We start from the raw sequence: 14,102 nt of genomic DNA, 5'->3' as shown, positions 1-14,102 counted from the left end.
CTTACTTGCTTGTAACTCCCAACATGTACCAGGTCTGTCACTTCTTCATATATACTTTGTGATGAGCTGCAAGAAAACAAAAATGTCATATTTGTTCATGCAGTGAGATTAGAAAAACCCAAAAGGAATCTGTAGAAATACATCATGCATATTAAAAGGTAAACATAAATTTCTTGTGGATGTCAAAATGTTTTTTGTTCTTAAGGGAAAATGTTATGATCCTGCTCGGTCATAGTTTCAGAAATGGGAACTTGAGTTTGTAACTTAGTGTTTTCACACCTAGTAGTCCGGCAGACTTGTTACATTTCAGCTGGTGCATTGTCTTTACACTGCACTGTGTCAAACAAACAAAAAGCTTTGAAAAACTTGTTTATCCACTTGCCTGTGGTGTCGCTGCACCAAAAACCACTAGGGGAAATTACACAAAAACCTCTGAACAAGACACATAGTGCAACTTCCTCCCAAAATAGCTTAAAGTAAGGGAGTTGTGTCAGATTTTAGCAGTTGTAGGATTTCTCTTTTGTTTTCAGCTAAAGAGCACAAACCATTGCTCCTTTTAGTGCATGACACACGTTTGCTTTAGTTGTATTTACCCATCCCTTACAGTCAGCCTACTTGGCTTTCAAAAATGCATTTGAACCTCACCAGAGTTCACTTCAACCAAACAGAGACCTAACCAGAGTTTCATTTTTTGGGCCACATCAAAGTTAAATTACACATTCACAACTTCCCATTCAAATTGGACTTTCTTGACCCAGAAAGTCCAGTGGTAGTCTACTTTGACTAGAGTTCAAGTAAAAGTAGACTAAACAGGGATGATGTGAATGCACCATTAGACTTGAGTGGGAAAAACTCAATGTAGTTTCACAAACTAAGGATGAATTGACTGGGACTCACGCTTAACATACAGTAACTGCAGGGTTTCCCCAGTGTATTATAAGCATGGCGGCCAGTCAAACTATACTTGCCCCCCCACCAGGCTAAGCGTTGTTTGTTTTTTGAAAAAATAAATAAATTATATATATATATATATATATATATATATATATAAAATAATTATTGTTTTATTAATTTTTAAAAAAATGAGTCGGACTGTAAGAGTCTCTGTTGCGCTGAGCGTTTCACTGGCGTAGCAGAATTATTCCTAAAAGATGGTTTATAGTTGATGCATTAAACAGGCCACAAAGCTGGGCGCGCGGACCAATCACAGCACTGATGCCTCTGGGCGTTCCCTCATGCTGTCGCTGCTTGATTTCTGAAGTTTACCTCAGCGCAGAAATCTGAAAAACCTATAAAGCTCAGGCAACCAAAACAGTTTCCCTTTGTAAAAATATGCTTATTTTTATTTGAAGATGTATTTAAAAATTAAAATCCTCTTTTCCTTAATTTATTCAGCACAAAATAAACCAAGCGAGAACGAAACACTCTGTTTCGTTCTCGCTACCGTTCTCGCGTCTCCTACCAGCTGCTGCTGGTAGGAGACGTTGTCAGACGTTGTTGTCAAAGCCTTTATCAAATGTTTACTGTGCCATCATTCACTCGTATGCCTTTTTTTTAAGGTTTTGTTGGCTCTTTGAAAGTAGTTTGACAGGAAAGAGAGGAGGAAGACATGCGGCAAATGTCGCCAGACCGGTTGTGAGAAATTCTGTTCCCCTGTGGGCAAGTTTACTTTGTAAAAGTTCAAAGAACAATCTTCATAGTTAGATTGCTGTTACCATAGCTACAACCTGATGCTGTCAGTTTGAACTTTAAGTTTCAAGTCTATTTGTTCACAGATACATCTCAGTAAAATACAATTATCACTGATTGCTTTTAAGGTTGGCCAATTAAACAAAGCTCCTGTCACATATTTATCCAAATCCATGGTGAAATGCTGTTCGTGGTGCTGATGGGGCCCCTAAATCAAATTCTGCACAAAGCCTCATTCAACCTTGGATCGGCCCTGCATGATGAGCTAGATCTGCTGCACTGCAGCGACAGCGTCTCTGCATCCATGTGTAACATATACATTTAGGAAAATTAGAATGATTAAGTAAATAAAGTTAAATCAAATCAGAATAATTCTTAGATTAGGTTGGACTGCTGGAGGAAGTGGGAATTTGTAAACACACAGACAACCAAATGGTCCAAAACTAGTGAAATGTAATATTTACAATATATACATACAGGTTATTCAAAACAGTTGAAGTCCAGAATGTTTTCCTTTGTCAAGGAGTTCAACTAGTTTCTTGCTGGAGATGAATGAAATAATGAAAAACAAAAAAAATAATCCAGTTCCCTTCTTTGTGGCAATTCGCAATGACCCCTCCACGTTTCAGGGGGGTGATTCAGTCGCAAGCAGAGGGAGAAGCTGCTCTTGTCCTACAAGAGGAAATATCCTCGTTGTTAGTGAAAAGAGCAATAAGGCTAATACCTCACAAGCACTGCCACGAGGGGTTTTATTCACGTTATTTCCTCGTGCCAAAGAAAGGCAGAAGGGGGATGCGTGCTATATTAGACCTCCGGGCGCTAAACAAGCACCTGAGAAAATACAAATTCAGGATGCTGACACACGACTCCCTGCTGCGCTTCCTACGTCCCAGCGATTGGTTTACTTCAATCGACCTCAAGGATGCTCATTTTCACATCCCCATTTATCTGCCGCACAGAAAATTCCTCAGATTTGCATTTCAGGGAGCGTGTTACGAATACCTCGTACTCCCTTTCGGTCTCTCACTGAGCCCGAGAGTGTTTGTAAAATGCACCAAGGCGGCTGTGGGCCCGCTCAGGAGGCGGGGCATCCGGGTGGCGATGTACATAGATGATTGGCTGATCGCTTCGTCTTCCCGCCAGGAGGCTGCAGATCACACAGCTACATTAATGCAACACGCGATGGATCTGGGATTCGAAATAAACATGGAGAAGAGTGTACTACTCCCCACTCAATCCATTTCCTTCATAGGTCTCTCCCTGGACTCAGTTCAGGCCAGAGTGAGACTAACAGAGGACAGAGTGAAAACGATGCTGGACTGCTTGTCCATGTTTCACAGAGGAAATCTGGTGTCCATCAGACTCTGCAGAAGGCTTTTGGGCTTGATGGCCTCATCATTAGCAGTAGTTCCCCTTGGGCGACTCCATATGAAAGGAGTCCAGCGCTGGGTTGCCTCTCAGCAGAAGCTGAATCCACATGTTTCTCACAGAGTGAGGGTTTCCGCAGCCTGCAGGGCAGCACTACACCCTTGGTGGAACCCCAGTGTGCTGACACAGGGCGTTCCAATGGGAGTAGTGCAGAACAGGAAAGTTGTCACGACAGATGCCTCCCTGACAGGCTGGGGAGGTTTATACGGACAAAATATGGTGAATGGGTCTTGGGGCCCAAATATGAGGTCAGCCCACATCAATTTCTTGGAGCTGCTGGCTGTTCACTTGACACTGAAACATTTCCTTCCACTTCTAAGAGGTCACCATGTGCTGGTCAGAACAGACAACACCACCGTGGTGGCTTACATCAACAGGCAGGGTGGTCTGAGATCACTAAAACTGCACATGTTGGCTCACAAACTGATCATTTGGAGCAGCAAACATTTTCTGTCACTGAGGGCAACTCATGTCCCAGGAGTACTGAACTGTGGAGCGGACCTCCTCTCCAGAGGGAATCCCCTGTATGCAGAGTGGAAACTCCATCCGGAAGTGGCCAGGCTGGTCTGGCAGAGGTACGGGCAACCATCCGTGGACCTTTTTGCCTCGCAGGAGAACAAACAGTGTCATCTGTATTTCTCCCCGCACGATCAGAACGCACCTCTGGGGGTGGACGCACTGGCCCACAGGTGGCCTCGGATTCTGCTCTATGCCTTTCCCCCCATAGCTCTAATTTCACCAACGCTAGCCAGGGTACGAACAGAAGGGCTGACAATGATCCTCATTGCACCCCACTGGCCGTCGAAACACTGGTTAGCAGAGATAACGCAGCTCCTGTGGAAGGATCCGTGGCCTCTGCCTGCACGCAGGGATCTGCTGTCTCAGGCCCGAGGACAAATTTTTCATAGAAAGGCTGGCTTTGTGGGCTTGGCCCGTGAGTGGTTCAATCTACAATCTGTAGGTCTCCCACAGAGTGTTATTGAGACAATCCAGAATGCTAGAGCTCCAGCAACAAGATCTTTGTACGAATACAAATGGTCTGTTTTTGAGAAATGGTGCTCTGGAATTCAGGAAATCCCCTTTCAGTGTTCTGTGGCCGTGCTTTTAAGCTTTTTCTACTGTCAAGGTGTACTTGGCTGCTATTTCAGCTTGCCATGTGGGTTTTGAGGGGAAGACTGCAGGGCAGCATCCCTTAGTGTGCCGGTTCATGCGGGGGGCTCGCAGGAAGCTCCCTGTTTCGAGACCCATGGCTCCATCGTGGGATTTACCCCTGGTGCTGGATGCTCTCTCTGCCTCACCCTTTGAGCCTCTAGATCGGGTTGAATTGAAAATTGTAACCTTGAAAACAGCACTTCTGTTGGCATTGGTCTCTACAAAGCGTGTGGGTGAAATCCATGCTTTGTCTGTTAACCCATCTTGTATGAGGTTTTCTCCAGACAAAACTAAGGTGACTTTGCTCCCCAACCCTGCTTTTGAGCCTAAGGTGTTGGGGTCATACTCTCCAATTGAGTTGGTGGCTTTTTATCCCCCTCCCTTTTCTTCACTGGAGCAGGAGAAACTGCACAACCTTTGCCCTCTACGTGCCTTGGATATTTATTTAGAGAAAACAAAACAGGTCAGGAAAAGTGATCAGTTGTTTGTCTCTTGGGCTAAGAACCATTATGGAAAACCGGTGTCCAAGCAACGGCTTGCCCATTGGATCACCACAGCGATTTCCTTAGCCTATAGATCAAGGGCTTCAACACCTCCTGAGGGGCTGCGTGCCCATTCTACTAGGGGCTTAAGCTCTTCATGGGCCTTGCTCAGAGGAGTACCTCTGCAAGAAATTTGTGCCGCAGCAAGTTGGGCCTCCTCTCACACATTTGCTCAGTTTTACAAGCTTGATGTCACAGCATCATCACTGGCTCATTCAGTTCTCAGTGTAAGCACCAATCACTAAAACTACCTGTGCCTGGTAAATAATAATGATTAAGTGAACATCTGACACACAAGGTGTGGTTTCTGCTGAGCAATTCGGGAGTCAGTATATTCTCGTTCCCATTGTGAGACACGAAACGAATGCTATGAAAGAGAACTTTAGGTTACCTTCGTAACCCCGGTTCTCTGAGTAGCATGAGTGAGTGTCTCACCAAGTCACCCTCCTTGCTCTGATGTTGCGAGGAAGAGGTGAACGTTTTTGAATAAGATGTCTGCTCAGCGTCAGCCCTATTTATAGGGGGAGGGTCCCTGCCCTCTCTGACGCAGACAGGCTTATCTCCAGCCAATCCTGGCTGGCGTAATGTAATAGGAGCTTCTGATGAGGTTACGCCAGGGGCGTTCCCATTGTGAGACACTCACTCATGCTACTCAGAGAACCGGGGTTACGAAAGTAACCTAAAGTTTCACCAGCCTGATAAAATCTGTTCCCCCTACTTAAAATGGAAACAAATTAATTTACCTGCAAGTCTTTTACTGTGTTGATTCCACTCATCATCAACAACAAATCCTGTGATTTTCATAACATTTGCTCTATTTTTGCCAAAGTTAGGATGGAGGAACAAAATATTTTAAGCCCCTGATAAAATCTGTTCCCCCCCCCTTAAAATGGAAACAAATTAATTTACCCACAAAGTCTTTTACTGTGTTATTTCCCCTTATGATCAATAAGAAATCCTGTGATTTTCATAACATTTGCTCTTTATTTGCCAAAGTTAGGATGGGGGAACAAAATATTTTAGCTCTTTCAGCCACCTGAAATATGTTCCCCCTACATAAAATGGACATGTACAGTGAATTATTTTCTGTTACCTAAAATGTGAATCATTAAATGAAGCTGTTTATTTCAGTTTGCAGAAAAATCTCCTAGCAAAAGAGGTTGTGGATTTTCCTGTTTCCACTGCGGCGTCTACAGCATGAGGTTTACATTGCTGTGAGACTTATTCTTAACAGTGGTGATTATAACATTAATATTCTTATTTTGAGTGTTAATGAAAATTTTTATCATGACTATAATTTGTATGTTTTGATAAAAAAATATGTACTTAGCCAAAACTTAATACATCAACATGTGAAAACAGTTATTTAACAAAATTGTTTGTCTATAACCTAATAATTTCATTTCCTGTAGTTATTAAAAGTAGATGCGGTTGAGGGTCAAGAAAACCACCAACATCCTGCAAATGTACATTATTAGAAAAAATTAAAAATGCGACACTTCAAATCTGGACTAGATTTCTTATTGATCATAAGGGGAAATAACACAGTAAAAGACTTTGAAGGTAAATTAATTTGTTTCCATTTTAAGGGGGGGAACAGATTTTATCAGGCGCTTAAAATATTTTGTTCCCCCATCCTAACTTTGGCAAATAAAGAGCAAATGTTATGAAAATCACAGGATTTGTTGTTGATGAGTGGAATTAACACAGTAGAAGACTTGCAGGTAAATTAATTTGTTTCCATTTTAAGTAGGGGGAACAGATTTTATCAGGCTGGTGAAATATCCATTCTGTCCTCTTCTCCCCCATAACTTTGGGAAATAAAAAGTAACTGTTTCCAAATTCTCAAAAATTATTATGTGTGATAGCATACTAGACATTTCCTTATTTTCCTTATCATTAGAACGGGATTGACCAAAAAGTTTACACTCTGATCTTTTCAGGAAGTCTTTATTTTTGTGCCCTGCTATCGGCCAGCTTCCCTCCTCCTTTATCAGAAATGAAAAATTATAAATGCACACTTCGTGTTGGAAACCTGTGTTTGTTGACTGACTTTTATTTGTGAGGCTTACGAGAGAAAAGCTGAAAAAAAAAAAGATCGATTCTCTTCGCGTTTAAAATAACACAAAACAGCGTAAAAAGACCTCCACACAGGACCTCGTTTATTTATGTATTTTTATTTTGATAGCTGCCGATTAAACTGAAAGTTACAACATTAACATGATTATATGAGTAGTTTTTACCGAGAAATCGATCAGAAGCGCCGTGAAAATGGTCAGATCCGCCGAATCCACTTCTCTGGCTGCAATGCGCGCTCCCGACACAGGGGGAACAGATTTTCACAGGGGAACAGAATTTCTCACAAGACCTGGAATCGAACCTGCGACCACCGGCATGAGGACTAAGGCCTCGATACATGGGTTGTGCTTTGCCCCTGCGCCACCACTCGTATGCCTTTTTACCTGCAGACGTGCGATTGTTGAGCCAAACGTTCTAGCGATCACACGGTTTGAAGTGGGAACTGGTGAGTTTTTTGTTTGTTCGGGAGCTAGCATGCTAGCACTAGCCTCCCACCATCGTTTGAGTTCGGTCAATATGAACACTGATCTGAGTATGTTTCATCACTTGGATGAAACATTTAAACTGAAATTCTTTGAATTATAAAATACTATCATTGTGTAAAGAGAACTGAATGAGTATTTGCATGAGTTTAACTAATGTAATGTAAACTCATTTTACTGCAGTAATTGGAAAGACGTGTACATGTGGAATTGATCATTCAGGCCTGTTTTATACAGGCCAGGTACTGTTTCAGATTCCCATTCCAGGACTCTGGATCTAGGTTCAGTCCTAGATCGTCTGGTTACCATAGCGTCCAGACTGGCAAGCTAACCCAAACAGCGGATCACAGAAACATCACATCCTATCAACTTCTTCCAACAATCTTCACTCTGGACTGGACCACAAAGAAGGGAACTGGATTATTTTTTTTGTTTTTCATTATTTCATTCATCTCCAGCAAGAAACTAGTTGAACTCCTTGACAAAGGAAAACATTCTGGACTTCAACTGTTTTGAATAACCTGTATGTATATATTGTAAATATTACATTTCACTAGTTTTGGACCATTTGGTTGTCTGTGTGTTTACAAATTCCCACTTCCTCCAGCAGTCCAACCTAATCTAAGAATTATTCTGATTTGATTTAACTTTATTTACCGTATTTTCCGCACTATAAGACGCACCTAAAAACCTTCAATTTCCTCAAAAGCCGACAGTGCGCCTTATAATCCGGTGCGCCTTATATATGGACCAATATTGAGCCACAACAGGTCCAGCAACGGACCTTACCACAGGGGCCGCGTTTCATTGGCTAATGCCCATTTTAGGTCACAGTGCAGCTACCACGTGCGTGACCGTCTCACAAACACAAGCTACAGTAGTAAACATATGCTAATGTACATTCAAAACCATGAATGCCGACTTACCCAGCCTTGCAAGAACAATAGGCATCAGTGATCTTGTCCACAGCTATATTTATGCTGAGGCTGTGAGGATCTGCTGTTTTCCTCATCTATCGGTAGCTTTTAGCTGTGACGCGCACAATGTTGGAGGCATCCAGTGGCTCAAACACCTTGATGTCGTCCAAAAAAGATGACATGAACCTGTTGGTTCCCCTGTCCATTGTCGTGGCTGATATGTTGTGAAAATCCGGCAGAAATGCTACGCTAATTAACTCAGATCGAAATGAAAGACGTCGTGTTTACACAGACATGCAGTAGGCTGCTTACGTAGTTGGTCCACTACGGTAAGCAGCCGCCAACTTCTTTTTCCCCCGTAGAAGAAGTAGTGCGCGGTGCATGCTGGGATAGTTGTCAGAACACTGGTTTGTTAATAAAGTTTGATAATACATTTAAAGGGGGGGAGGGGCAGGGGAAGAGAGACAGAGACTGCAGCGGCAGCGTGTCGGTTGGTCTGTGTTACCCAGAAAGCAGTTGGGCATAATATCGCAACACCAACACCGTGAGTGAAACAACGGCTGGGCCAGCCTACTATATAAAGTACTCGGGGACCATTTCTTTATTAATGTGGATGTGTAATAATAGAGTATGAAGCGTCTATTCTATGCGCCTTATAATGCGGTGCGCCTAATGTATGAAAAAAGTCCTAAAATAGGCCATTCATTGAAGGTGCGCCTTATAGTGCGGAAAATACGGTACTTAATCATTCTAATTTTCCTAAATGTATATGTTACACATGGATGCAGAGACGCTGTCGCTGCAGTGCAGCAGATCTAGCTCATCATGCAGGGCCGATCCAAGGTTGAATGAGGCTTTGTGCAGAATTTGATTTAGGGGCCCCATCAGCACCACGAACAGCATTTCACCATGGATTTGGATAAATATGTGACAGGAGCTTTGTTTAATTGGCCAACCTTAAAAGCAATCAGTGATAATTGTATTTTACTGAGATGTATCTGAACAAATAGACTTGAAACTTAAAGTTCAAACTGACAGCATCAGGTTGTAGCTATGGTAACAGCAATCTAACTATGAAGATTGTTCTTTGAACTTTTACAAAGTAAACTTGCCCACTAGTTAAAATACAAAATTTAAATGTTAATTAAAAATATTTTATGTATGCTGAAACCATTAAATCCAATTTAGCAGCAGGCATATTTTCAATTAACAAATGTTACACATCTATAAATGTGGTCTATGTTAAAATTAGCAGTTATGGGGCCTCTGAAGGCCTTGCACCTTTGTTAATTCACAAAATTTCAACTTACTTTGTTGTTTCCAACTCTCTTTGTAGTTTTTCTCTCTGGGCTGCCTCAAATCGTCCTGATGTTTCATGAAGCGATGATAAACTAGTAGATAGCTCCTCTGCTGATACCACAGGAACTTCTTGAACTAAAACTGGGCTTCTGCCAGCAGCTTCTTCACATCTGCCTGACCTTGGACAGTCAATATCTTCATGAATGGTGCCAAAACCTGTTGGAGCATTTGGGTGAGGATGAAACACAAAAGCCTGTTTGTTTAAATATTAAAAAGCTCCACAACCAGTTTTATAACATTGAAATCACTAGTCTGTATGAAATAAAGAAAAAAATATTGCAACTTTTCACACCTTCGCTGTGGTCCAGCATGAGGGTTTGTTCAATCTCTGCGTAGGTATGTGAAGATGTCTCCTCTTCAGCAGATTTGTTTATCTTGGTTTCAATAAGATGAACAATGTCCATCCGGTTGATCTTTGTCAATCTCTTTATAAGTGTTGATTCTGCTGAAACACCAAAAAAAGACAATTCAAAAATAAAATAACTCTGAAAAAGAAGAAATTTGGATCTTTCCTATTCAGTTGAAACAAGATATTTACACCTACTGTGTAAAACTACACAGAACTATTTTCCTCAGACATTCAATCAGAAAAAGATTTTCCTGTTTCAGATCAGTTACAATTACCAAAATAATTTGTACTTGCCACATGCCAAAACAGTGAGAGATAATTATTGGAATTAAAATAGAAGTCAAAAAAGTACATACAAAGTGTATGTAGATGTGTTTTTTTTGTTTGTTTGTTTTACTTTATTTTTGAAGAGATTTTTATACAGGGCAAGCCATAACAATAACAAGAAGGAAAAGATACAAATAAAATACAAATAAATAAAATATCACAACCAGGACAATAAACGGTACTCAAAAAAAACAGAGAGGTCACCAAGGGAGGGAGATGGCTATACCATACAAAAAGATAAAACTAAACTGACAGATAACTGATAAACGGGTTACAGTGTATGTAAAGTTCTGTGAAGAGTCAGACAGGTGGGAGTTTCTTTCCATATTTACCAACACCAGGCTACTCAACACCTGACTCCTCTTATCACACCTGATGATAAAATAATGGTGCTCAATTTACTCTCGAGTTCCTATATGTTAACCATTTCAACCAATATTTTTTAATTTTGTTTTCCTGAAGTCTTATGGAGAAGGTGAGCATTTCCAATTCCCAAATTTCTTCAACGATCGCTGACCAGTCTCTCAATGTCAGTGAGGTCCTACTAAGCCATTTTCTTGTAATTGATTTTTTCCCTGCCATCAGTAGTATTTTCAACAGGTACTTATCCTGAGTGTTGAGTTCTTTTGGTAGATTACTTAAATATATAGTTTTAAAGTTGTGTTCAATTTCAAAACCAAGAATTACACTTATCTCTCTGGATACCTTTGACTAATAGGAATAAATCAATGGGCAGTCCCAGAAAATATGAAAGTGGTCAGCCATCACATTATTACATCGTCTCCAACAAAGCCCAGATTCAGCTCTGCCGGTCTGGGAAAATGTTCTTTTGGGGGTAATGAAAAACCTAACAATATTCTTCCAAGAAAATTCCCTCCAACATCCTGAGCTAGTGGTGGTGGAGTTAATTTATGTATGTAGATGTGTTTGAACGTACAATTGTTTACAAAAGCTTGAAGAAAACTACGACTAATAAGATGGTTTCAAACATTACTGTTATGATTCTGGCCCGTCTGCCTTCTCGGTTTTCCTCCTCAGCGTTCCCTTTCTACAGTTAAGCTCATCTTCTTCTTGGTCTTAATGGCGGGTGACATCCAACGTTAAGATGCATTATCGCCATCTACTGTGCTTGAGTGTGGGCCAGAGTATTTTCCTTTTTTAACCTAACCTAAATTCTTATACACAATCTTGTTTCCTTTAAAAATGTAATAATTCCTTTTGCAGTCAAACTCATCTGATCCACCTGCACGCTGCTGTGTAATCAGGGTCATGTTATGCACCTGTTCCAGGTGGTCGCACAACTTAGCGTGGGTGGAACACACTACGAGACTAGCACCACTAGTCTTTCACCCCTATACATCGTCCAGGGATTCCAGCTGGTGTTCAGTTTAAGGCCAAAGTTCCCTGTGCTCATGTTGTTACTATGAAGTGTCAACGAGTCTGTAGAAAAATCATGACCAGAATGTTGGAGGTGCAATCCAGGACCGCCAACTGCCACTGTGTTTTTGGTGGGCTCCTGTTCTCCATAAACCTTTCAGTGCATCACTTTTGTATTTTGACTGAAATTTCAGGTCATCAGTTTTGACTGTTAAAATTTTACTTAAGGTTCAAAATGGTGCAAATTTAAAGGCCTGAAGATGCATCACGCTTCTCAGTGCAATGCTGCTAGGCAAAATAAACTTTCAGCCTGGTATATACATGTACTGTACGAAAAGACACAACTGGATATTCTTTTAAGCTTGAGAGAGATTAATTCAAAATCAGTGGAAAGGGTGTATTTAAGGCAACACCTCCAACACACTAACCCTATATAGTTACTTAGTCTTTGGTAGAATTAACTTTTTAAGTGGTATGAATTGGGCCAAATGTTTTGGATGCCCTATCATAAGTTGCTCATAACTGAATAGCCAGAAATCTAGCCCATTCCTCCTGGCCTTTGAAATGCTGACTTTGATGTCAAGCTTAAACTTCCCCAATATCTTGAGAGGTTCCTTCATGAAACCATCTATTTCGTGAAGTGCAATAATGTAATTCAACAGATAAATTTGGACTGCTCTTGAGGTTTCTTGAAATCGGACTGAAAGATGCACCAGACTTTAAGAGATCCACAGTATTCTTCCTGATATCTGGACTACTTTACATATCACACAAGGGGTTAGGGCTAGAATTTTAGCAAACAAAACAATGACAAAGTGCCTTTTTATACAGTTCATCTGGTTTCAGCTCAGTGCTGAAAATATTGACCTGAGGTACTGTGTCCTTCTGTCACAGTCCAAAGGTTCAGAAGGGCATGGCTTTGATCTTGCAGAGAGTTTGGGTTTTCAGTTCTTATCAGGTTGATTTTCTCCTCACTGAAGTCCAATTCTCGTGCTAACTCTGTTGGTAGGGAAGAAGATAAGTTAAATTCAATCTGTGGTTCCAAGAACAAAGCATCCAGATTTTCTTTTAATAAGAAAGAATACACATTTTGAAAGTTTTAGCTTGACGTGTGCTATATAGTGTGACTCACCCGTCCAACTGAAGCCCAGGTGATCAGCTATAATGGCCAACTGTTGCTCATTTCTTTCTGCTTCATCCTGTGGATCTACTGCAAACATCACCAGACATTCATGAACGGTCAAAGTCACAAGATAAATTACATTAACAAACATGATCTAAAAAGGGTTCACTGGCTTTCTTTTTTTAATTCAAGTTACCAGTTTGGCTTCCTAAGTGCTTTATAGAAATCTTTTTTTTTTTTTTTTCCAAAAATGAACTTAATGTTTGTTTCCAATTTTCTAGCAAGTAAAATATTTTTCAGTGGTTTTATAAAGCCTTTAGATCAGTCTTGAGATGTTCAAAATACATAGAAGGAAAGAGAGATGGCAATACATAGACAATAGATCTCCAGTAACACAGCAACAAGGGATCTTCAGCTACAACGGGACAAAACTACAAGAGACAGAGAGGCAGCACCTTTACAGCTAGAGCACTAATGAGGTAGAAGAGATAGAGAATAGCCCCTGTAACTGGGGGATACCTTGACTTTGGACTTTATCATCTGGAATTCGCTGCATCTGTGTCTCAACAGGGTCGTCCCACAGTGGTCTAATGGGAAAGACGTCTCCTGAGGGTGGGAACCGCAGATCTGGGAAGGGTTCTCTTTCAATAATGGATGGATCAATAAGACTGCTCTCGTCATCTGAGAGAGCAGTCACAGCTTCTTCATCTTTATCTGTCTCAGCCTGTGCCAACCTTGCCACGACTTTTGCTGCTTCATCACTGATCTCTTCAAAGAACTCAATAGTCTGTTTCTGTAGTTTGCTTTTTGGTTTAGTGGATGTTGTTGAATGAGATGAATGAGTAGTTTTTCCACGGACTGGCAACCTGGACTGAAAACCTTTAGATCTTGCAGACTCAACGCTCACGGGACAATCCTGCTCCTTTTTAATAGGTGATCTGGTAGACTCCCCCTCACAGAAGCTTTTGGCTTTAGAAGATTGTGTCTTAGTTTTAAAATCCACAGAAGGACCTGCATCCGTCTCAGATTTTCTCCTAGTACCCTTTTTTACAGGAACTTTAAGCTTTTTCTCTTGAGCGGATTCCACATGTTTGGCATGAGAATCAGGTTTGGCAGAGCTAGCCTTGATACCTATCCTGGATTTAGAGTCTAAAGTAAAGTAGGTGTCTTTTTTAACAGCTGTTGGGGGGGTTGATACATGAGAGGGTGAGGGAATTATAGACTTTGCTCGACTCTGTGGAACAGACCTAGCTTGTGCTTTGGCTGTGCTTTGTATCT

The 14,102-nt window shown here is 41.1% G+C and overlaps 1 protein-coding gene across 1 annotated transcript in view; it reads right to left on the bottom strand.

Moving 5' to 3' along the window:
* Window positions 1–14,102, bottom strand: part of ank2b (ankyrin 2b, neuronal) — a 118,170-nt gene that overhangs the window by 21,181 nt on the left and 82,887 nt on the right. Inside the window, exons 36-40 of the mRNA XM_088015971.1 lie at window positions 12,834–12,911; window positions 12,569–12,700; window positions 9,941–10,093; window positions 9,600–9,804; window positions 6–66 (exon numbers count right to left, since the gene is read on the bottom strand). Coding sequence (XP_087872097.1) covers window positions 6–66; window positions 9,600–9,804; window positions 9,941–10,093; window positions 12,569–12,700; window positions 12,834–12,911 — 629 coding nt within the window. The remainder of the gene's footprint in view (window positions 1–5; window positions 67–9,599; window positions 9,805–9,940; window positions 10,094–12,568; window positions 12,701–12,833; window positions 12,912–14,102) is intronic.

Source organism: Poecilia mexicana, unplaced genomic scaffold, assembly GCF_051168715.1.
Source record: "Poecilia mexicana isolate PSO_F unplaced genomic scaffold, ASM5116871v1 scaffold_18, whole genome shotgun sequence".
Classification (NCBI taxonomy): domain Eukaryota; kingdom Metazoa; phylum Chordata; class Actinopteri; order Cyprinodontiformes; family Poeciliidae; genus Poecilia; species Poecilia mexicana.
Note: the sequence above shows the minus strand (reverse complement) of the source record. Positions and strands in the feature narration are given on the sequence as shown.